Genomic DNA, 26,258 nt, shown 5'->3' with positions numbered 1-26,258 from the left:
AGAAAACAAACATCTAGGTTCAGGAAGGACAGAGAGTTCCAAACAAGATGAACTCAAGGAGTTCCACACCATGATACATAATTAAAATGTCAAAGGTTAAAGATAAAGAGAAAATTTCAAAAGGAGCAAGAGAGAAACAAAAAGTTACATAGAAGGGAAACCACTTATGGCTATCGGCAGATTTTTCAGCAGAAATGTTGTGAGCCAAAAGAGAGTGGCATGATATATTCAAAGAGCTGAAAGGAAGAAAACCTACAACCAAGAATACGCTCCATGGCCATGTTATCATTCACAACCGAAGGAGAAATTTAAAAAAGTTAAAGTTCATCATCACTAGGCTACTCTTAAAAAAAATGTTAAAGGGACTTCTTTATGTTAAAAAGAAAAGGCCATAATCAGAACTAAGAAAATTATGAATACAAAGATGTAAAATATGAGAATACATACCTAAAACGGAGGTGAAAAAATTTTTAGAATGTGTTCAAATTTAAGTAACTGACTTAATATAGACTGCTGTATAATTAACATGTTATATATAAACCTCATGGTAAAGACAAAACCAAAATCTATAATGGGTATACAAAAAATAAAGACAATCAACTAATACAACAGAAAGTCATCAAAGGAAAGAGAGCAAAAGAAGAAGAAAAAAACTGAGAACTACAAAACAACCAGAAAACAATTAACAAAAGGGCAATAAGTACATACCTATCAATAATTACTTTAAATGTAAAAGTAGGTCTAATGCTCCCATCAAGACATAGCGTGGTGGAATAGATTAAAAAACAAGACCCATTTGTATGCTGCCTACAAAAGACTCATGTCAGACCTAAACACACAGAAATTAAGAACGAAAGAATAGGAAAAGATATTCCATGCAAATAAAAGCAAAATAAAAAAAGCCAAGGTAGCAATACTTATATCAGACAAAACAGACTTTAAACAAAGTTTGTAATAAGAGACAAAGGGCATTATATAATGATAATGGGGTTAATCCAACAAGAAGATATAACATTTGTAAATCTCTATGCACCCAACATTAGAGCACCTAAATACATAAAGGAAATATTAACAGACCTAAATGGAGAAATTGACAGTAATACAGTAATAGTAGAGGTCTATAACATCCCATTTACATCAATGGATAGATCATCCAGACAGAAAACAAAGGAAACAGTGGCTTTGAATGACACATTAGACCAGATGTACTTAAAATATCCATGCACAACATTCCATCCAAAAACAACGGAATATACCTTCAATTCAAGTGTACATAAGACATCCTCCAGAACAGATCACACGTTAGACCATAAAACAAGTCCCAGGAAATTTAAGAAAATTGAAATCATATCAAGTATCTTTTCTAACCACAATAGTATAGAACTATCAATCACAAGAAAAAAACTGGTAAAAAGAAAAACACGTGTAGGCTAAACAGCATGTTACTAAATACCATGCTACTAAACACCCAATGGGTCAATGAAGAGATCAAAGAGAAAATCAAAAGATACAGGAAGACAAATGAAAATGAAAAGACAACAGTCCAAAATCTTTGGGATTCAGTGAAAACAATTCTGAGAGAAATTCATACAGATACAGGCCTACCTCAAGAAACAAGAAAATTCTCAAATAAACAATCTAACCTTATATGTAAAGGAAATTGAAAAAGAGAATGAAGCCAAGGTCCATAAAAGGAAGGAAATTAAGATCACAGTGGAAATAAATGAAATAGAGATTTAAAAAAATAGAAAAGATCAAGGAACCCAAGAGCTTGTTCTTTGAAAAGATAAAATTAATAAACCTTTAGCTAGACTCATCAAGAAAAAAAGAAGAGGACACAAATCAATAAAATCAGAAATGAAAGAGGAAAATTAATAGCCAACACCACAGAAATACAAAGACTTATACGAGAACATTACAAAAAATTATGTCAATAAATTAGAATAAATGGATAAATTCCTAGAAACATATAATCTTCCAAAACTGAATCAGGAAGAAACAGCAGCTGAACAGACAAGACACTAGTAATGAAACTGAATGAGTAACCAAAAAACTCTCAAAAAACAAAAGTCGCTGACCAAATGGCTCCACAGGTAAATTCTACCAAACTTTTAAAGACAAGTTAATATCTATTCTCCTCAAACTATTCCAAAAAATAGAAGAGAAAGGAAAACTTCCAAAAACATTATAAATGTATTCTACAAAGCCAGTGTTACCCTGATACCAAAACCAAAAACACTATAAAAAAAGAAAATTACAGGCCAATGCCCCTGATAAACATAGATGCAAAAATCCTCAACAAAATATTAACAAATCACATTCAACTGTATATTAAACAGATTATCCACCACGACTAAATGGGATTTACTCTGGGGATGCAAGGATAATTCAACGTTCACAAATCAAAACAAAGGTTAAATATCATATGATCATCTCAATAGATGCAGAAGAAGCATTTGACAAAATTCAACTTGAGTTCATAATTAAAACTCTCAACAAAGTGGGTTTAGAGAGAACATACCTCAGTATAATAAAGGCCATACGTGAAAAACCCACAGTTAACATTATACTCAATGGTGAAAAATTGAGAGCTTTTCTCCTAAGATCAGGAACAAGACAAGAACCTCCACCTTCCCCACGTTTATTCAGCATAGTACTGGAAAGCATAGCCAGAGCAATCAGACCAAAAAAGAAATACAAGACATCTAAACTGTTTAGGAAGAAGTAAAACCATCACTATTTGTAGATGATATGATACTATACATAGAAAACCCTAAAGATCCATCAAAATTCTATTAGAATAAATAAATTCAGTAAAGTTGTAGCATAAAAAGTTAATACACAGAAATCTGTTGTATTTTTATACACTAATAGCAAAGTAGTAAAAATAGAAATTAAGAAAACAAAACCATTTACAGTTACACCAAAAATTTTGTACTCTGAAAACTATAAAACATTAATGGAAGAAACTGAAGATAGAAAAAAGAAATGGAATGATATTACCATGCTCATAGACTAGAAGAATTAATATTGTTGAAAATGTCCATACTACCCAAGCTATCTACAGATTCAATGCAATCCCTATCAAAATACCAACAGCATTTTTCTCAAAACTAGAATAAATAATACTACAATTTGTATGGAACCACAAAAGACCTAAAAGCCGAAGCAATCTTGAGAAAGAACAAAGCTGGAGGTATCACAATCCTAGATTTCAAGATAAACTACAAAGCTGTAATAGTCAAAATAGTATGGTACCGGCACAAAAACATGTAGTAGATCAGTGAAACAGAATACAGAGTCCAGAAATAAACCCATGCTTAATGGACAATTAATCTATGACAAGGAGGCAAGAATATGCAATGGGAAAGTCTCTTCAGTAAATGACGCTGGGTAAACTGAACATCTATGTGCAAAAGAATGAAAGGGTATCACTTCTTATACCATACAAAAATAAATTGAAAATGGATTAAAGACCTAAATGTGAGACCTGAAACCATAAAACTCCTAGAAGAAAATGCAGGCAGTAATTTCTTTGACATAAGCTTTAGCAACATTTTTCTGGATATGTCTCCTCTTGGAATAGGAATAAAAGCAAAATAAACTATTGGGATTTCACCAAAATAAAAAGCTTTTGCACAGTGAATGAAACAATCAACAAAACGAAAAGGTAACCTATTGAATGGGGGAAGATATTTGCAGATGATATATCCAGTAACAGATTAATAGCAAAAATATGTAAAGAACTTATATGACTCAACACCAAAAACAAACAAACAAATAATTAAATGGGCATTAAGTCCAATTAAAAATGGGCAGAGGACCTGAATAGACACATTTCCAAAGAAAATATATAGATAGCAAACCGACACACGAAGTTATTCAACATCACCAATCATCAGGGAAATCAAATCAAAACCATGAGATATCAGTTACACCTGTCAGGTCACCTGGAATCAAAGACAAGAAATAACAAGTGTTGGTGAGGATGTGGAGAAGCAGGAACACTTGTGCACAGTGGGTGCAACCACTGTGGAAAACAGCATGGAGGTTTTTCAAAAAATTAAAATGAAAATACCATACGATTCAGTAACTCTATTACTGAATATTGACCCAAAGAAAATGAAAACGTTAATTGGAAAAGATATATGCACCTCTATGTTCATTGCGGCATTATTTACAGTAGTCAAGATACAGGAACAACCCAAGTGTCCATGGATAGATGAAGGAATATAGATGTCATATATATATATATGTCATATATATATATGTCATATATATATATGTCATATATATATATGTCATATATATATATGTCATATATATATATGTCATATATATATATGTCATATATATATATCACATATCATGTATCATAAATATGTGATAGAATATTACTCGTCTGTAAAAATGATTGAGATCTTGCTATTTTTGACAATATGGATAGACCCAGAGGATATTATGCCAAATGAAATCAGTCAGACTAAGAAAGACAAATATCATATGATTTCACTTAGATGTGGACTCTGAAAAAACAAAAAAGAAAAAATAGACCCATAAATACAAAGAACAAACTGTTGCTGGAGGGGAGAGGTAGGGGGATAGGCAAAATGGTTGAAGGGGAGTAAGAGATAAAGGCTTTCAATTATGGAATGATTAAGTCACAGGCATAAAATGTACAGCATGGGGAATATAATCAATGGTATTTAATAGCATTTTATGGCAAAAGATAGTAGTTACACTTGTGGTGAGCAGGGCATAACATATGGACCTTTCAAATCACTATGTGTACACCTGAAACTAATGTACTACTGTGTGTCACCTATACTTCAATTTAAAAATATATACATACACACAGGCGCACACACACACACACACACACACACACACACACACGATAGTAATTCTAAAGGAGGAAAAAAGCAGTCTCATTTTCTTCCAGTGACCCCATGTATGTCATGATACTATCAAAGAAAAAATATTTTAGTACATTTTCTATTATTTACAAATAGACATAATTTTTCATTTAATAACTACTGGTCAGGAGGACTCTCTTACCTTTTAAAGGGCACAGCATTTTTCAGAACAGTCTCCACTTCCACAATATTTGCTCTGGCAAGATCTGCCACAGTAAGATAGCCAGAAGCATAGAAGAACCTGGCTCGCTGTGCATTAAGTAAGGACACCCGGACCAGGTCACACAGCTCCCTCTGGATGCCAAATGTAAGACGCTTCTGAAATTGGGAAAGTAGTAGTTCCATGTTGTGCCAGCCGAGGCGGTTGGAAAATACTGTAATCATCCCTACAATAATCATAGAATATTCATGAAATTAAAAATTCTTGGGCTGCCTGGATGGCTCAGTTGGTTGAGCGCCTGACTTCACTCCGGTCACAATCTCTCAGTTTGTGGGTTCTAGCCCCACATGGGGCTCTGTGCTGACAGCCTGGAGCCTGGATCCTGCTTCGGATTCTGTCTCCTTCTCTCTTTGCCCCTCCCCCATTCACACTCTCTCTCTCTCTCTCAAAAATAAACATTAAAAAAAGTTCAAAAATTCTTTTAAAAATTCTTTATAAATAATTCTCTATTTCTTTAGATACTTTTGTCTTGCTGTATCTTTTGTTTTGTTTTGTTTTGTTTTACCAGCAGAATCGTAAACTTTAAGAGGCACAAAGGCACAAAGTGTACGTTAACAGGCGAGTAGACACATGTTCAGGGCCTAGCTAATTGGTCAATAAAAGGGGTAAACACATTGTCATCTCATTTATTCTTAATCATGAACTTGATATTTGAAAAAACTGAGGCAGAGCATGTTAACACAAAATACACAAAAAGCCCTCACTCTAGTTCATTCCTCTCATTCTCTCTTCCTTCCTTTCTTTTTTTAAGGAAGAGAGAACTCTTTAAAACAGGTGAGGGACTCTTTCACCTAGAGCAAAATAAGAAAATAAGAGAGATGATTTAAATATTCAAGTGCTGAGAGGAGTACAAAAAGTGAAGCTCCTATTGATATTTTCTTCAAGGAAAGTTTGCCCAACTTAATAGCTATTCCCTCATGAGATAAAGAGGCCAGAAGAGCCAATGTCAAGGCATTAATATAATCACTTCCCTATGAGAACATTAATCCTACAGGCAATTTGAGATCCTTCATGCCAGTGAGTTGAAGTCTCCAGCCCCTCCTACAATCTTTCCCTCAGTACTCTCATATATGCACACACCTTCACAATGAAACCTCCTACACATACAAATCCACACTCTCTCCAGCAGCCCAGGGTTTCCTTCCTAAGAGTTTGTAAGGATTTCTTGGTAAAATCAGACCCAGAACTTCCCTGTTTGCCTAGCTTACAGATAGGGGTTTAATTTTATTAAGGGCAGACCAGTGTTTCCTTAGAGGAGAGATATTTAGAACAGTCTACCAGATATACAGAAATCCCTCTGTAGTTGCCATCCTCCTACTCAATAACAAATATTAATCAGCAACTTGATGAGAAAGGGGAGGCCACTGAGAACTTTGGGTCTACTTCCTGCAACAGTGAAAACATAAAAACTAAAAAAAAATAAAAAGGAGGATGCTTAGCAGGTGGCTAAGCAATGGAGGGAGACTAAGATCCAGACACTCAGCTAGCTGTCAGCTGCCAATCCTCTGGAGCAGGGTGAGAAGCCATAGTTTTAGGGGTTCTTATGAGGACAAACACACACAATTATGACTTTACATGATCCCCTCATTTTTAGAGAAGCCTAAAATAAATGGAATATGAAAAAAAGTAATTTTAACTTGATCTCAAACTACAGAGTCTCAAATAAATGTGGAAACCCTTGTTTAACTGACCTGCATAAACAGCTGCTGACTGTTGTAAGGATTGAATCTGTCCACGACTGCATCCATATTTCTGATTTATTTCCTTTAAGGGAACTTCACTGATTAAGTCTAATAGCACAAGACTGGTAAAAAACCTGGAAAGTAAATCACCAAAAGTGTGGTAAGAGATTACTTATGCCTACAATGAAGATATAGCATATGCTGGGAAACAAGAAAGAATCAAAAAGGCAAGTGAAGATTTATACACTGTGAGAAGATTCCTAATAGGATATAGGATTAGTAGACAAAGACTGAGCTCAATGTTGGTCAAATAAATCCTGACATACATTAGTACTATAGCATAGCAAGGAACCTAATACCTATATAACAAAAAGAGCTCCTCCATATTTCAATACTGCTAACTAATTTCAAGAAATAAGACTTGGTTCAAGAAATATAATGGCAAAATAATTTAAAAGAACATCTGATACAGTTACATGATCATCTATTCATATTTCAAAAAAATGACATAATTTGATAATAAAAACCAGTTTTGACTTGAAAGGTCCTAGTGCCACAAATAATCCAAGTATACAAATCCTTACAAAATTCACACTTGATTATGTTGTAAATAATATACTAGATACTAGCACTAAGAAAAATAATTTTATTAGATTTTAAAGAAGCTAAATGATTCAATTTCCCCATCTGAATTTTTTAATGGCTCTTCCCCAGAGCCATTATAATATTGTATTATAATAATGATACAAAGCACAACCTCACATGAAGCTACACTAAGTTGGCAATTCTAATTCACATCTTTAAGTAAAGGAAGTAATTAAATGTTCTACTTTAAAAGGTCTTCATCTACAATGACTTCTAAACTATAAATAGCAAGAGAGAAATATCAATCAATTCAGTAAATACAGGAAAGTGAAAATTTTTACCATACTCAGCCAAAAATTTGATTTTAATGATAATGAAAGTGACTACAATAAACTGAACATCTACTATATATCCAAAAACTGTGTTAAATACCGGATAGTGTAGACTCCTTGATATTTACCTTTTATGGATGGCCATCTGGCGATGCTGTCTCTCAGTTCTGGCTACTACTTTTCCTTTCACACAGCGAGCCAAGAACGCTTCTTCGACTCCCACTAGCTCTGCCACCCGTTTCATAGAAACTGGCAGCTTCTCCCATAAACAGAAAAATCGATACCAGTCAATAGTGGTCCAATCCTCAAACATAGGTGTAACCTAAAAGAAAGAAATATCATTCATTAGCTAAACAAATGTATTACAAAAGGAACAAAACTATAAATGTAAACTTTGTATTAAAAATAAAGGACTCAGCATTTGGAAAAATTTCTAAATGTGGTAATACCTCACTTATGTGGAAACTTCATTTATTTACAAATGAGTCACAACCAAAAGAAAAGAGACCACTGAGCATACAAACTGGATTTTACCAAATCCAAGAACTTTAATCATAGACACTTTTAATTTCAATGTCCTTACATTAAGTACAATCCTAAGTATTTTCTATGGTTTCCAAGAAAGAATCAGGAGAATAGAAAGAGGGGGGGAAGGAAAGAAGGAATCAATATTCACAAATGTTACAATATATTATCTAAAATATCCAGGGTTCAACAACAATAAAAACTATGAGACATGCAAAGAAACAGGAAAGTGTGTCCCAAACACAAGGGAAAAACATGCAAAAGAACTTTGAGAGGTTCCAGATTTGGGAATGCCAGACTTCAAGGTATACAAATACAGTCAAAGAACAAAAGAAAACTATGCTAAATGAAGGAAAGGAAGGTATGATGACAATGCCTCAGCAAGAAGAGAATAAGAGTAAAGAGAAAGAAATGATTAAAAAAAAAGAGCTAAATGGAAATTCTGAAAGTAAAGAGTACAATAACTGAAATAAATAATTTACTACAGAGCTAAATACTACATGCAAGCTGTCAGAAGAATCAGCAAACATGAAGATATACCAATAGAGACTATGCAGTCTGAGAGGACAGAAAAAAGGGAAGGAAAAATTAACACAGCCTCAGAGAAATGTGGGAACTATTATGTGCAACAAGAGACTAAGTGAACTCCAAGTAGAATAAACATAAAAATATCCATACCCAGATGCATCATAGTAAAAATGTAAAAAAAACAAGAGAAAATCTTGAAAGCAGCAACAGAAAAACAATGCATCATATACAAGAGAAACCAATAAGATTAAGAGCTGACTTCTTAACAAAACAATGAAAGCTAGAATGCAATGAAATGATATATTCTAACAGCTGAAAGAAAAAAAAAAACCATCAACCAGAATATTACATGAAGGAAACTATCTTTCTAAAGTAAAGGCATCATAAAGGCATTTTCACTGAAACAAAAACTAAAAACATTCTTTTCTAGCAGATTTTCCTTATAAGAAATACTAGAGAAAATTCTTCAGGTTGGAAAAAAAGTGACCCAAAACAGTATTTTAATTCCACACACAAAAAAACAAAAAGTACCAATAGAAGTAGTTATGTAGATACTTATAAAGACAGTATTATTGCATATTTCCTCTCCTTCCCTCTCCTGATTTAAAAAGCAACTGTATAAAATGACATGTATGTAACATATAAAAATGCATTACATTTGGCAATAACAGCCCAAAGGTTGACATGTGGGAGTTGTGAAACTAAATAAAGAAAACCTCCCTTACCATGGATCAGGGAAGCCCTGAAGGGGGAGCTGTTAAGCCCATACCACTCATTGTAGCCTACATAACCAGCAGGAAGAAGGAAGAATTATTTCAACAAGGGAGAGCACTTTTCTTTTTTTTTTTTTTTTTTTATTTTTTTTTTCAACGTTTATTTATTTTTGGGACAGAGAGAGACAGAGCATGAACGGGGGAGGGGCAGAGAGAGAGGGAGACACAGAATCGGAAATAGGCTCCAGGCTCTGAGCCATCAGCCCAGAGCCCGACGCGGGGCTCGAACTCCCGGACCGCGAGATGGTGACCTGGCTGAAGTCGGACGCTTAACCGACTGCACCACCCAGGCACCCCGGGAGAGCACTTTTCAAATCGGAATTGTATCTCCTGTCTTTAAAAATAGGAAGGAAGATCCCTCTCTGCTCTAGTGACAACATACTACCATTTACAACCAATCAGAAACCACCACAAACTCAAACTCTTGTTCTTCTCCAGTACACTTTTGTTCTAAACAAAACACTCCCTAATTTCCTCCTAAAACATAATAAAAGCTGACCCTCCTTTGTCTTTTCAGACTTGCTTATGGTTCACCATAGCTTGCTTGTCCCAAATTGCAATTCCTCTGCTATTCCTGAATAAAATTCATTTTTTACTTAAATAAAATTTCTCTTTGCTCTGTTTAGAGTTAACAGAGCAAAACTGTATTGGAGTAAGGAAATGACAAAAGATAGTAACTAAAAACAATAGGAATAAAGAAAAACACAAATCTTAAATACGAATTTTAATGTAACAATAAATATACATTTTTCTCTCATCTTACCTTCTTTAAAGACATAAAATTGGGGTGCCTAGGTGGCCCAGTTGGTTAAGCATCCAACTCTTATTTTGGCTCAGGTCATGATCTCATGGTTCACAGGTTCAAGCCTGCATGGGGTTCTGCACTGATAGTGTGGAGCCTGCTTAGGATTTATTCTTTCTTTCTTTCTTTCTTTCTTTCTTTCTTTCTTTCTTTCTTTCTTTCTTTCTCTCTCTCTCTCTCTCTCTCTCTCTCTCTCTCTCTCTCTCTCCCCCTCCCTCTTTCTCTGCCCCTCCCCTGTTCGCTCACTTTCTCTCTCAAAATAAGTAAATAAACATTTAAAAAGACATAAAATTACATAAATTATAACTATAACAATGTATTACTGGGTTTGTAACACATATAGATATACACATATAACAGTAATAGCACATCAAAATAACACTATACCAGAATAATGTTTCTATATCTCACTGGAACTAAGTTAGTATAAATTTTAAGCTATATTATAACTCCTTGAGTAACCACTGGGAATAACTAAAAAAAAAAAAAAAATAGAGAAAAATTAATTAAAGAAATTAAAATGTTATACTAGGAAATATTCAATTAAAAGAAATCAGTAAAAGAAGTACAGAGGACATAAAAAGACATAAGATATATAGAAAATAAAGAGACAAAACATAGATGTTACCCCAACTATATCAATAATAACATTAAATGTGAATGGGTTAAATAATAAAAATTAACAGACTGGATAAGAAGCCAGAATCCAACTATATGTTGTCTGTAGAAGACATAGATACAAAAATACAAAAAGGTCAAAAGTAAAAGGCAGAGAAAATATAATTCCAGCCACAACCATAATAAACCAGAGTGGCCATACTAATATCAGATAAAATAGACTGTTCAAAAACATTAATAAAAACAAAAGGATCATTCTATAATGATAAAAGGATCAACCCATCAAGTATATATAAACAACTATAAATATATACAGGGTGCTGAAATACAGGAACAAAACTTGTCATAAATGAAAAGAGAAATTAAAAAATAATAGCTTAAGACTTAAATACCCTAACTTTCAACTGGATAGAACTAAGCAGAAGATCAACTTAGTCTTCTAAGACAATATTCTAAATCAACTAGACCTAACAGACATCTGTAGAACTCCATCCAACAAGAGAAGAGTGCACATTGTTCTTGAATTCACATAGAACATTCTCCAGGATAGACCATATGCAGGCAATAAAACAAGCCTCAATGTATAAAAGTAGTGCCTAGCTGCCTCAGTCAGTGGAACATGCAACTCATGATCTCAAGGTTGTGGGTTTGAGTCCCATGTTGTGTGTAGAAATTGCTTAAAAATAAAGTCTTAAAATATATATATATATATGTTAAATATTATATTTAACATATATATATAAAATCTTAAAATCTTAAAATATATATATATATATACACACATCCATATATATACATACACATATATATAATATATAATATATATAAATATGTATTTATAAAATATATAAATATATATATATATACACACACATCCATATATATACATACACACACTAAATTACACAAAGTATGTTTCCTAAGAATGGAATAAAATTCAAAATGAATAACAAATAATGTTTGAGATTCATAATGTGGGAATTAAACAAGAAACTACTAAATGACAATGGGTTAGGGAAAAAAATCACAATAGAAATTACAAAGTACCTTAAAATTAATGAATATAAAAAATGAAAATATAACGTACTGAACTTAGAAGATGCAGTGAAAGTAGTATTTTGAGAGAAATGTATAGCTATAAATGCTTCTATTAAAAAAATAAAGGTTTGAAACTAATACCCTAATCTTCAACTTTAGACAATTGCAAATTGAAGAACAACGTAAAGCCAAAATAAGAAGGAAGAAAATAATAAAGAGCAGAAATTAATGAAATAGCCAAAAATAATAAAAGAAAAATCAACTAAACAAAAATTGGTTCTGGTAAAAGGCAAACTTGAGATACATAAAATTTTTCAAGATTTTATTTGAGCATAAATTGATTTCAATTGGGCAGTGCCATACCAAAGGTGGTTAGAAGCCCTCCACTAACGGGGAGGAGCAAAGTTTTTATAGAGAAGATGCTGAAGCAAAGCAAAGCAATTATTTGACTGGTTATAGCTTAAGCACTTGCCTTACTTGGGAAAGCCTCAATGGCTGTTTGTGATTGGTTGTTCTCAAGTTTCAATTTCTTGGATTTGAGTGCACTGCTTCTGGCTTATGTTTTGTCTTGCTTATGTAAGCTACCAAGGCATTACAGCCACCTCAATCTAATGGCTTCCTTGTTTAAATACTTTTAACAGTGCTTTGAAAAGATGAATGAAATTGAAAAACTTTACCTAGGCTGATTCAGAAATGAAGAGAGAGGACTTAAATTACTAAAGTCAGGAATGAAAGAAGGGATAACATTACTGAATGTACAGAGAAAAAAGGAGGGGGGGTTATAAGAAAATAATGTGAAATGAATACCAACAAATTAGAGAAGCTATATAAAATGAACAAATTCCTGGAAACACACAAACTACCAAACTTGATTCAGGAAAAAACAGGAAATATGAATAGACCTATAAGAAGTCAACTGAATGAATTAGTAATAAATTTACTTGAAAGAAAAGTCTGGGCCCAAATAGCTTGACTGGTAAAATTTATCAAAGATTTACATAAGAAACATAAATCTTTCACAAATTCTTCCTTAAAACCACACAAAGTCATATTGAGAAAAGAGAACTACAGACCAATATATCTAATAAGTATAGATGCAACAATCCTCAGTAAACCAAATCTAGCAACAGATAAATAGTATTATACAAATAACCAAGTGGGATTTACCCAGAAAATCCAAGATCAATATCTCAAAATCAATTAACATAATACACTATATCAATAAGATGGACAAAAAAAACCACATGATGATCTCAACAGATGCAGAAACAGCACCTGACAAAATCTAACACTCTCTCATGATAAAAGCATTCAACAAAGCCATCTGCAAAAAACCCACAACTAACATCAAGATTGATGGTGAAAGACTGAATACTTCTGCCCCAAGATAAGGAACAAGGCAAATATGTATGTGGTTGCTATGTCTATTCCATATTTTATTGGATTCCAGCTAGGTAAATTAGAGACAAAAGAAAGAAAGGAAAGAAAAGGAAAGGAAAGGAAAGGAAAGAAAGGAAAGGAAAGGAAAGGAAAGGAAAGGAAAGGAAAGGAAAGGAAAGGAAAGGAAGGAAAGGAAAGGAAAGGAAAGGAAAGGAAAGGAAAGGAAAGGAAAGGAAAGGAAAGAAAGGAAAGGAAAGGAAAGGAAAGGAAAGGAAAGGAAAGGAAAGGAAAGGAAAGGAAAGGAAGGAAAAAAGAAAAAAGGGAAGAAAGGGGAAGGGAAGTGAAGAGAAAGAAAGGGAAGGGAACGGAGGAAGAGGAAGGATGGAAGGAAGGAAGGAAGGAAGGAAGGAAAAGATAGAAAAGGAAAGACATCCAGGCTGAAAGGAAGAAGCAAAACTATATTTGCAGATGGCATGGTCTTGTATATAAAAAATCCTCAAGAATTCACAAAAGTACTGTAAGAATGAATAAACAAGCTTAATAGATTACGGGATATAAGACCCATGTACAAAAAAACAGTTTTTTCTGTATACTTTAATAAATAATCTGTAAATGTAATTAAGAAATAAATTCAATTTACAATAGCATCAAAAAGAATAAAATGCTTAGGAATAAGCTTAACAACAACAACAACAAAAAACTTGTACTCTGAAAACTGTAAAAATTGTTGAAAGATATTAATGAACTATCTGCATCGACCATAAGGCTTAATATTATTAAGATGAAAATATTTCCCAAAATGACCAACAACTTCGGACAATCCCTATCAAAACTCAGCGGGCTTCTTTGCAGAAATTGGCAAGATGATCCTAAAATTTATAAGGAAATGCAAGTGACCCAGAATGATCAAAATTTTTTTCAAAGTAAACAAATTTAGAGGGCTCACATTTCCTGATTTCAAAACTTACTACCAAACTACAGTGATCAAAACAGTACAATATCAGGGCACCTGGGTGGCTCAGTTTGGTTAAGCGTCTGGCTTTTTATTTCGACTTAGGTCATGGTTTAGGTCTCATGGTTTGTGCAGGTCATGATCTCGTCGTTTGTGGGATCGAGCCCCATACTGTCAGCACAGAACCTACTTGGGATTCTCTCTCTCCCTCTCTCTCTGTCCCTCCCCCACTCAAGTGTGCTCTCTCTGTGCTCTTTCTCTCTCTCAAAATAAATATTTTTTTCAAGTACAGTATCAGCATAAGAATAAATATATATCATTGAAACAGAATTGAAAGCCCAGAAATAAACCCTCACATTTGTGGTCACCTGATTTTTGACAAATGGTGCAGAGACACCTGGATATGCACATGCAAAGGAATGAAGTTAGATTCCCAACTTACATCAGTCACAAAAGTCCAAGTGGATCATATGTCTCAATGTAAGATAAAACTATAGAACTCAAGAAAACAGGAGTACATCCTTGTGACACTGAGTTATACAGTGGATTCCCAGATATGACAGCAAAGGAAAAAAATTGATAAATTTATCAAAATCCATAGCTTCTGTGCTTCGAAAATCATCATCAAAAACATGAAAAGATAACCCACAGAATGGAAGAAAATATTTCCAAATCTTATGTCTGATAAGAGACGTATCTAGAATATATAAAGAATACTTACCTCAATAATAAAAACTAGCAATACTTTAAATAATTTAAAATAGCAAATAATTTAAAAATAGCAAAGGATCTAAATATTTTTCTAAGATATTCATATGATCAATAAACACATGAAAAGATGCTCAACATCATTAGCCATTAGGGAAATGCAGTCCAAACTATAATGAGATAGCACTGGACACTCATAATGATATATTAAAAAAGATAAAAACAAGCATTGGAGAAGATGTGAAGGATAGGAATTCATATACATTGCTAGTGGGAATGTAATATTACCCAGATGCTTTTGAGGAGTTTGAAAAATCTCAAAATGTTAAAAATAAAGTTATCACATAATTCAGCAATTCTACTCCTAGGGATATACTTGGACATGCATGTTCACAGCAGGATTATTAATAATAGCCAAAAAGCAAAAACATACCAAATGTCCACTAATTGATGAATGGATAGAAATGTAGTATATCCATACAATGGAATATTATTCTCCAACATAAAGAACTTAAGAACTGATATATGCTTTATTGCAGCATTATTTACAATAGCCAAGAAATGGAAGTACTCCAAGTGTTCATCAACAGATGAATGTATAAAGAAGATGTGGTATACACAATGAAATACTACTTAGCCATAAAAAAGTATGAGACCTTGCCACTTGCAACAACACGCATGGACCTAGAGGGTATTATGCTAAGCAAAATAAGTCAGTCAAAGATAAATATCCTATGATTTCACCTATATCTAGATTCTAAAAAACAAATGAATAAACAAACAAAAAGCAGGATCATATCTATAAAAACAGAATACAAACTTATGATTGCCAGAGGCAAAGGGGGAGAGGGACAGGCAAAATAAGTGAAGGGGAGTGGGAGATACAAGCTTCCAGTTATGAAATAAGTCACAGGAATAAAAGGTACAGCATAAGGAATGTAATCGATGGTACTGTAATAGCATTGTATGGTGACAGATGGTAGCTACATTTGTGGTGATCATAGCAAAACATACAGAGCTATTGAATCACTATGTTCTATACCTAAAACTAATGTAACATCATGTGTCAACTATACTCAAATTTTTTTAAAAAATAGAAAAAATAGGAATATAAGTTATACCATGGATGAAACTTGAAAATATTATGCTAAGTGAAAGAAACCAGTCATAAAAGACCACATATTATATGATTCCATTTATATGAAATTTCCAGAATACGAAAGTTTATAAAACAGAAGGCACACTATTGCATTAGTGGTTGCTTAGGACTAAGGGAGAATGAGGAGACTAGAGGAAATTTGAGAGTAACTGCTAATGCAACCAGGGTTTTTCTAGGGTGATGAAAATGTTCTGAAATTAGATATTGGTGATAATTGCACAACTCTGTGAATATACTAAAACCCACTAACTTATACTTTAAATGGTATGCTATATAAACCATATTACACAAAGCTATTTTAAAAATACATATTCAACTTCTACATGAGAAAATTTTCAGAACATTCTTGGAAGCCCAAAAATAGACTTAAAGAAATACAGAAACATGTCTCTTCATGAATAAGACCAGTCTAAAAAAGAAGGATGTCAATTCTCCTACATGACAATGTGTAAATTTAACAATACCAATGAAAATACCAAGTTAATTCTAAACATTACATTAAAAAGCAAGCAAGCAAGAATGCGTATGAACATTGAAAAAGGAGAGCAATAAAGGAAACTAGCCCCATTAGATAAAACATACAAGAAAAGCTTTTAATTAAAACAGGGTAACTCGTGTACAAATTGGTAAAATTGGTCTGTTGTCAGATTGACAAATGAGGCAGATATACATCCAAAACCAAACGTAAGTTTAAAATATCCAGATAAAAAATGCAAATTAGTACATAAAACATGGGGAAAAAAGTAAAGATAAAAGCTAAAGAAATTTTTTCATTCGTTGTGTGTAAATAAACCTTTTAATAAATGAAATTGTGACTGCAGAATGTCACCATGAAAGAAAGGTAAAATTGAAAAGCCATATACAGTAGGTCTCCCCTGCTGCTTATCTGTTGGTTTCACTTCCCATGGTTTTAGTTACCCACAGTTAACCATGGTCCATAACAGATGATATATCATCAGAAGGTCAATAGTGGCTTCACACTACATCATAATGTCTATAGTATTCACCTCACTTCATCTCATTACATAGGCAATTTATCATCTCACATCATCACAAGAAGGGTACATACAGTAAATAATTTGAAAGATCACATTCACAAAAGATTTATAACATTACATAATTGTTCTATTTTGTTATGTTGTTGTTACTAATCTCTTACTGTGCCTAATTTATAAATTAAAATTTATCAAAGGTATGTAGGTATGGGAAAAACATAATATACATAGGGTTCGGTACTATCTGGGTTTCAGGCATCCACTGATGGTATTGGAATGCATCCCCCATTTTTTCCCTCCATGAATTGTCATGTGTTTTATTTTTCTATTGTGTTTTGTTCTTTTTCTTAAGTTTTTAAGGTTGTTTTGTATATTAGGGAGAGTAGTGCCCCATGGCACATAGAATGTATCCCCCATGGATAAGGGGTGACTACTGTACTAGAATAAACTTCTAATGGAACACAGCTCAAAAGAAGGGAATCATAATCAGACAATTACATGAAGAACAATGTTAGAGAATTCCTTTATAATCTTAGATCAAGAAAAGCATTTCTTGCCGATACAGAAGTTCATAAATTCAACATTTTTTAAAAATGTGAGGTAAAACACACAATAAACACAGCCAAAGCCAACTAAAAAACTAGGATAAAAATACTTTCAACTTATACTACAAAGCACTATTCTCTCTAATATATAAAACAACCTTAAAACCTTAAGAAAAAGAACAAAACACAATAGAAAAGTAAAAGACATGGACAATTCATGGAGGGGAAAAAAGCATACTGTCCTTAAACAAATGGAAAAAATGTTCAAATGTATTCATAACTTAAAAATATAAATTAAAAATACACTAAAAAGTATAAAAGCTTATCAATATATATACTCTATTCATCAGGTGTGGAAAAATAACTACCCTAATATAGCACTGGTAAAATTGAAAAGTGATACAAATCTTATGGAGGGCAATCTTACAAAACCAAAATCACATGTGCCTTTATACTTTATCAAACAATTGTTCTTTAGGGAGTCTTTCCTAAAGATATACCTCCCTCAAAACTAAATAATATATGCACCAAAGTTATTCACTGTAGCATCATTTGCCGTAACAAAATATTGGAAACAACCCAACTGTCCATCAACAGAGAACTGAATAAATAATGGTATACACACACAATGGAGTTATACAGATATTTTAAAAAAGAATTGAAAATCTCTATAAACTGACAGAGTGATTTCCAAGATATATTGTTAAGGAAAAAATATGGTGCAAAAAAAATGTATACAGTGCACTTACAGTAAGGTAAAGTAAGAATACATATATGTGCTTACTAGTATTTATAAAACAAAAGAGATATAGTACTTTCTTATTTTATATACTTTATTACATTTCACAGATATTGTCTTTTTTTTTTTTTTTAATACAAATTAAAGGTTTGTGACGGTCCTGCTTTGAGCAAGTCTACTGGTACCATTTTTCCAACAGCATTTGCTCACTTTGTGTCTCTGGGTCATATTTTGTAATTCTCACAGTTTATTTCAAATTTTTTCATTATTTTATGTGCTATGATAATCGATGATCAATTATCTTTGATGTTACTATTGTAATTGTTTTAAGGTCTCATTAACCACACCCATATAAAACTTGATAAATAAACTTGATAAAGTGAACTTGATAAATATTGTGTGTCTTCTGACTGCTCCACTGACCAGCCATTACCCTATCTCTCTCCCTCTCCTAGGGCTTTCCTACTCCCTGAGATATAACGATATTGAAATTAGGCCAATTAGTAACCCTACAATGGCCTCCACATGTTGAAATGAAAAGGAAGAGTCCCAAATCTCTCAAATCAAAAGCTAGAAATGATTAAGCTTAGTGAGGAAAGCATATAGAAAGCTGAAACAAGCTGAAAGCTAGGCCTTTTCCACCAAGCAGCTCTGTTGTGAAAGCAAAGGAAAAGTTCTTGAACTTTTAAATTAAAAGTTCTACTCCAGTAAACACACAAATAAGAAGGTGAAACATTCTTATTGCTGATATGTAGAAAGAGTGAGTGACCTGGATAGATGATCAAAATAGCCACAACACTCCCTTAAGCCAAAGCCTAAACCAGAGCAAGGCTCTAACTCTTCAATTCTGAGAGGCTGAGAGAGGAGAGGAAGCTGTACAAGAAAAACTGGAAACTGGCAGAGGCTGGTTTGTGAGGTTTAAGGAAAGAAGCCGTCCCCATAATGTAAAAGTGCAAGGTTAAGCAGCAGGTGCTGATATAGAAGCTGCAGCAAGTTATCCAGAAGATCTAGCTAAAATCATTAATAAACATAGTTACATTAAACAAAAAAATTTTCGGGGCGCCTGGGTGGCGCAGTCGGTTAAGCGTCCGACTTCAGCCAGGTCACGATCTCGCGGTCCGTGAGTTCGAGCCCCGCGTCGGGCTCTGGGCTGAAGGCTCGGAGCCTGGAGCCTGTTTCCGATTCTGTGTCTCCCTCTGTCTCTGCCCCTCCCCCGTTCATGCTCTGTCTCTCTCTGTCCCAAAAATAAATAAAAAACGTTGAAAAAAAAAATTTTTTTTAAAAACAAAAAATTTTCAATGGAGACAAAATAGTCTACTATTAGAAGATGATGCCATCTAGGATTTTTCATAGCTAAGACAAGTCAATGCCTGGCTTCAAAGTTTCAAAGGACACGATGATTCTTGTTAGGTACTTATGCAGCTGGTGACTTGAAGTTGAAGCCAGTGTTCATTTACCATTCCAAAATCCTAAGGTCCTTAGTAATTGTGCTAAATCTACTCTCCCTGTGCTCTGTAACTGGAATAGCAAAGCCTGGATAAGAGCACATCTGTTTACAACATGGTTTACTGAGTATTTTAAACCTACTATTGAGACCTACTCAGAAAAAAAAAGATTCCTTTCCAATTACTGCAGACAATGTAGTCACTCATGAGCTCTGATGGAGATGTACAAGATAAATGTTGTTTTCCTATCTCCTAATGGAATATCCGTTCTACAGTCCATGGATCTTGAAGTATAGATAATACTTGAACAATGTGGGGGTTGGGGCACCAACCCCAATGCAGTGGAAAAATCTGTGTATAACTTTTGACTCTCCCCAAATCTTAACTGCTCATAGTCTACTGTTGACGGAAAGCTTTACCAATAACAGAAACAGTCAATTAACACATTTTTATGCTATATTACATACTGTATTCTTATGATATAGCTAGAAAAATGAAAATGTTAAGAAAATCATAAGGAAAATACACAGTACTGTGCTATATTTATTTTTTAAAAATCCATGTATAAGTGGACCTGCAAAGTTCAAACCCATTTTGTTCAAGAGCCAACTGTAATTTTGACTTTCAAGTCTTATTATTGAAGAACTGTATTTCATAAGGCTATAGCTGTTAAAGACAGTAATTCCTCTGATGGGTCCAGGCAAAGTACATTGAAAACTTTCTGGAAAGGATTCCACCATTCTAGATGCCATAAGAACATTTATGATTCATGGGAAGAGGTCAAAACTTTAACATCAATGGGAGCTTAAGTGAAGTGACTTCCAACCCTCATGGATGAATGTATGGGTCCAAGATTCCCGTGGAGGAAGTAACTGCAGTTGTGGTGGAAACAGCAAGACAACCTGAATCAGAAGTGGGGCCTGAAGATGTGACTGAATTGCTGCAATCTCATGATAAAACTTGAATATATAAGCAGTTGCCTCTTACGGATGAGCAAAGAAAGTGGTTTCTTGAGATGTAATCTACTCCTGGTGCAGATGCTGTGAGAACCATCAAAATGACAACAATGGATTTAGAATGTGACATAAACTTAGTTGATAAAGAAAGCAGCAGCGGAGTTTGAGAGGATTGACTCCAATTTTGAAAGAAGCTCTACTGTCGGTAAAATGCTATCAAACAGCATCGCATGCTACAGAGAAATTGCTTGTGAAAGAGTCAAATTTCATTGGCAAATTTCATTGTTGTCTTATTCTTAAGAAATTGCCACAGCCACCTCCAACTTTAGCAATCACCACCTGGATCAATTAGCAGACATCAACATCCAGGCAAGAACTTCCACCAGCAAAATGATTATGACTTGCTGAAAGCTTAGATGATGCTTAACATTTTTTAGCAATAAAGTATTTTTAAATTAAGGTATGTACATTTTTTAGACAATGCTATTGCACACTTAATAGACTATAGTGACTATAGTATAGTATAAACTTATATACACTGGGAAACCAAAAAAGTCATTTGGCTCACTTACTGCATTGATTTGCTTTGTTACAGTGGTCTGGAACCAAACCTGCAATATTGCCAAGGTGTGTCTGTGTATTAAAAACTAATGAAAATAGTTATCTATGAAGGTCAGTAGAGGTACATCCTTTTGATGTACTTCTGACTTTTGAATCACATAAATGTTTTAAATATTCAAAAAATAAAATAGTATATGAAAACTACAGGTTTTATTTAACTTAAAACATAAATGTATATTAACTTGCCATATTTTGAGCTAAGGTCAAGGCCTTTTGTTTTGAGTCTAAGTCTACTGATTAGAATTTATCACTGCTTTCTTATGTAGACCACATCCACAATACACTGAAATTCAATTTCTGTTTTGGCCAAGCGTAGTTAGATATTAAAGAGAAATGCAAAATAATCTGTGAGCAGTATCCTTCTAGTTCTTTCCCATATTGACTTTTATAACTTTTTTACAGTTTTTACAGTTGTCTCACATATTTCATTAGCAATTATTTTAATGACTTATATTCAGTCTGATTTTCATGGAAGTAAACTGGCAGTCTGACTCTAGAACTGATAATCTTATCCACTGTATGATAAATGAGACAGTTTTAAGGCCGTGGCAGGTAACTTATAACACTGGCTTTGAGATTCTTCCTAGCCACATTCTCAGGCACAGAACTTTGAGCATATTATCACCCATGTATTACAATTGTTCACTAAAAGAAGAAAAAATGGCCTTGTTCTGGCATTTCCCCTCTGTTCACCTCAACACTGTTTTTTATTTAAATGCATTTCCTGATAAGCCTTCCTAATTCTATTTAACTTTGTTTTTACGATTTATTTTTTTAAAGTATTCTCTAGGCCCAACGTAGGGCTTGAACTCACAACCCCAAGATCAAGAGTTGCATGCTCTATCAAATGAGCTGGCTAGGCACCCCAACCTTCCTAATTCTCTGAGAATTTCAGTTTTATGCTCCCACCACTCACTTGCTTATCGAAATATATGTATCTGCCCCTTTCCCCCAAGCTTTATCAAAGTATAATTGACAAATGAAATTGGATATATTGAAGATGTATAATATGATGATTTGATACATGTGTTCCTGTGTAATGAATACGACGACAATCAAGTTAATTAACACATCCATCACCTGACACAGTTACCACTTTGTGTGTGTTTGTGGTAAGAACAGATTTACTCTCTAAACAAATTCCAAGTATACAATACAGTGTTATTAGTTATAATTACCATTTTTTACATTAGATTCCTACAACTTATCCATATCATAAGTGAAAGTTTGTACTCTTTGATCAACATCTACCTATGTTCCCCATGCCCTGGCACCAGGCAACTGCCATTTAACAATATTTCTGAGTTCAACTTTTTCAAATTCCACATGTGAGTGATATCATATTATATGTGCCTTCCTCTCTCTGGCTTACTGCACTGAACATGATACCCTCCCAGGATAATCCATGTTGTCACAAATGGCAAGATTTCCTTCTTTTTGATACCTGAATGATGTTCCATTGTATATAGTTATAACATCCTATTCTAAGCTAATAACAACTTAACTTTGATTACATACACAAACTCTAAAATTTTACTTCTCTATCCCCTTATGTTTTAGGTCATTGATGTTACCATTTACATCTTTTATTTTGTGTATCCATTAACTCATTATTTTATGTTTTTTTTTAATATAGTAGACACGTTACATTAGTTTCAGGTATACAACTTAGTGATTTAACAAGTTTATACATTATGCTATGTTCACCACAAGTATAGTTAACATGTCTTATTAGATCACTATTACAATATCATTGACTGTATTCCTTATGCTCTACATTTTATTCCTGTGACTTAATCATTCCACAACTGGAGGCCTGTGTCTTCTTCTTCTCCTCTTCTCCCAATTTGCTCATCTCCCTACCCTACCCCCTCAGTTTGCTTTCTTTAATTAGGATCTATTTCTGCTTTTTGTTTGCTTATTCTTTTTTTATTCCATTTATGAGTGGCATCATATGATACTTGTCTTTCTCATTCTGACTTATATCACTTAGCATAATATCTTTGAGTTCACAGATTTTTTCTTTTCCTTGACTGAGTCCACTTTTGAAGCTACTAAATTTTTCACATCACCCACTGTATTCTTCAGCTCTAGGATTCATGTTTGGTTTTACTTTTTGATGGTTTCTATTTCTTTGTTGAATTTCTCATTCTGCTCATGTACTGTTTCCTAATTTTGTTTGGTTGACTATCTGTGTTTTATTGTAGTTCACTGAAATTCATTAAGAGGATTATTCTGAATTCTTGGTCAGTCAGTTCACAGATCTCCATTTGTTTAGGTTTGGTTATTGGAGCTTTGTTGGTGCCATATTTCCTTGATTCTTCATTATTCTTGTATCCTTGTGTTGGTATGTGTGCATTTGAGGAAGCAGTCACTTCTTCTAGTCTTTACAGGTTTGCTTCAATAGGGAAAGATTTTCACTAGTCAGCCCAAACTAGGTTCTCAAAAGCCAGTTGGTAGAGCCCACAGGAGGGTGGGCAAGGTTTGATGCCAGAGTTTCTGGTTGGGTGGGGCCACTGGCTCAGCCCTGCATTCAGGCAAGACCACTCCCTGGGCTGCCTGATCAGGTGGGACTGTTAGCTGGGCTCTGCAGACAGGCATGGCCACTGGCTGGGCTCTCTGGCCAGACAGGACCAGAGACTAGACTCCTTGGATAGGTGGTGCCATTAACTGAACTTTGTGTTCAGGTGTGGCCAGAGGTTGTGCTCCATAGTTGGATGGGGCTGCAGGATGGACCCTGTGATCATGCAGGACTTCTCGCTGTGTTCTACAGTTCAGAGTCCCTGCTCCAGCAGGGCCACAAGATGAGCTCTGCAGTTGGGTAGGGGTGTCGGACTGGTTACCTGCAAAGGCAGAGGTACAGGCTGGGCTCTGCAGTCAGGCCATTGCCTGGGAATCCTAGCTGGGCTTAACTGTTCACCCTGCTTTCTGGTCAAACAGGCAGCAATCTGGCACAAGTGGGTGGAGCCATTTGCTGGGCTCTCTGATTGGGCAAGGTGGCCAGGAGGGATGCAGTGCCATCACTAATCCACACACAAATCCCTGTGAGCCCTACCTCCCATATTGTTCCTCAGGTAATCTAGCCTTGCCTATTTCCCTAGTGTTCCCCATAAGGTAAGACAGAAGTGGACTTCCCAGGCAACACTCCAGAATGCTGAGGAAGCTGGATGTCAACCCCAAGCTCTCTTTTTCTCACTGGAGAAACTGTAGGCCCAGAGAATTCCTCCCAGTGTGGTACAGTGCTGGATTAGGGAGGGGCAACACTGTCAAAGTGAAACCACTGCTCTTAGCCTTCTAATGTGGCTTTTCTCAGTTTTTGTGCTCCATGAATGTGTTTCAGCCTAACTGCCAGGTTCTGGGATTTTTAGAAAGGTGTTTTCGTCTGTAAATAGTTACTAATTCATATTTCTGTTATGGAGACTAGAACCAGGGGCCTCTTATTCTGCCATCTTGCTTATGTCAGTTCCTATGACTGCTCTTAATTGACAAAATATTTTTAGCCAGGTTCTTTCCAGAGAATACAATCTCAAACCCTATTTTATTCAATTTTTATCAAAATCTTTGTTATAAGAAATAGTTATAAAAGACTATCTAATATATACAAGCCTTTAAAATTCCTTATTGCATTTATTATAGAGATTTTCTCAAGAATATAAGACCCTGAGTGTCTTTTTAGGACTAAATTTCTCTTATGCAATAAAATGCAACATTTTTCCTAATTATTTTTTTAAAGATTTTACTTTTTTAAGTAATCTTTACACCCAACATGGGTCTCGAACTTACAACCCAGAGATCAAAAGTCACATGCTTTACTGAGACAGCCAGGTACCCCTTTTCCTCATTTTTTTGGTTTTATCTTATCAATATTGAGACTAATCAAGCTTTCCTGTTTGCTGTAGTTGCTAGAAAACTCAGAACCAAAGTTGGCTACAGGAACTGTACATGACTTAAAGGCATGCATGTTTATGTACAAACCTTTGAATTTTATATGATGATCTTATTTTCAATTTCCTGATATTTCATTATACTTTACTATTCTTTTATATATTGTAAAATATGTTTTTTATAAAACACCTCAAATGCTTTTTTGAAAGGTTAGAGAAAAAAGTAGACAAATAAATTAAAATGTCACTATAACATTTAGCTTATTACTTTAAAACAACTCTCTTCTTACCTGTACTCTATTTCCACCACTGCTACCCTAAAGAAGACAAACAAGATGCTCCCAAGATGTTCAGGATTCTATATAAGTATTTTCTCCCCATTTTCACAAACTTAATAGAACTTACCAGATAAACAATATGCAAATCATTCTCTAAAACAAAGCCCTTCATTGCTCTTTGGAGGTCAGCAAAAATATCTAAAGTATCAGTTGGAGAAAGTGAAGAAGACAGAGTTGCTGAACCAAGATGTGTTGGATGATACACTTTTCCTGGTTGGGGGCAGGAGAAGGGAAATAAAGTATCAAATGTTAAAGATTAAATAAAACACTGTCTTTCTGTACTCTATAATTTACGTTTTAGCCTCTGATAAATTTTACAAACAGAATTTTGCCCAATGTATGCATATTTATGAGCAGATTCTATGCTAAATGCCTGATGTTGCTAAATCCAACACTAAGTACTAAAAATGAGTTTATATAGCGCTCGAAAAACCGGTTTCCTTTTATAGTGTTTGAAAAGTCAATTTCCTTTTACTAAGCAGTATAAAGTCAGCAAAGATGAAAAAGTGTATACTGT

At 34.2% G+C, this 26,258-nt stretch overlaps 1 protein-coding gene across 1 annotated transcript in view; it reads right to left on the bottom strand.

Moving 5' to 3' along the window:
• POLQ (DNA polymerase theta) overlaps positions 1 to 26,258 on the bottom strand; it is a 126,431-nt gene that overhangs the window by 69,035 nt on the left and 31,138 nt on the right. Inside the window, exons 12-15 of the mRNA XM_030330387.1 lie at positions 25,809 to 25,951; positions 7,864 to 8,057; positions 6,828 to 6,952; positions 5,059 to 5,302 (exon numbers count right to left, since the gene is read on the bottom strand). Coding sequence (XP_030186247.1) covers positions 5,059 to 5,302; positions 6,828 to 6,952; positions 7,864 to 8,057; positions 25,809 to 25,951 — 706 coding nt within the window. The remainder of the gene's footprint in view (positions 1 to 5,058; positions 5,303 to 6,827; positions 6,953 to 7,863; positions 8,058 to 25,808; positions 25,952 to 26,258) is intronic.

Source organism: Lynx canadensis, chromosome C2, assembly GCF_007474595.2.
Source record: "Lynx canadensis isolate LIC74 chromosome C2, mLynCan4.pri.v2, whole genome shotgun sequence".
Lineage (NCBI taxonomy): Eukaryota > Metazoa > Chordata > Mammalia > Carnivora > Felidae > Lynx > Lynx canadensis.
The sequence above is the reverse complement of the archived record's forward strand: the minus strand, read 5'-3'. Positions and strand labels throughout refer to the sequence as shown.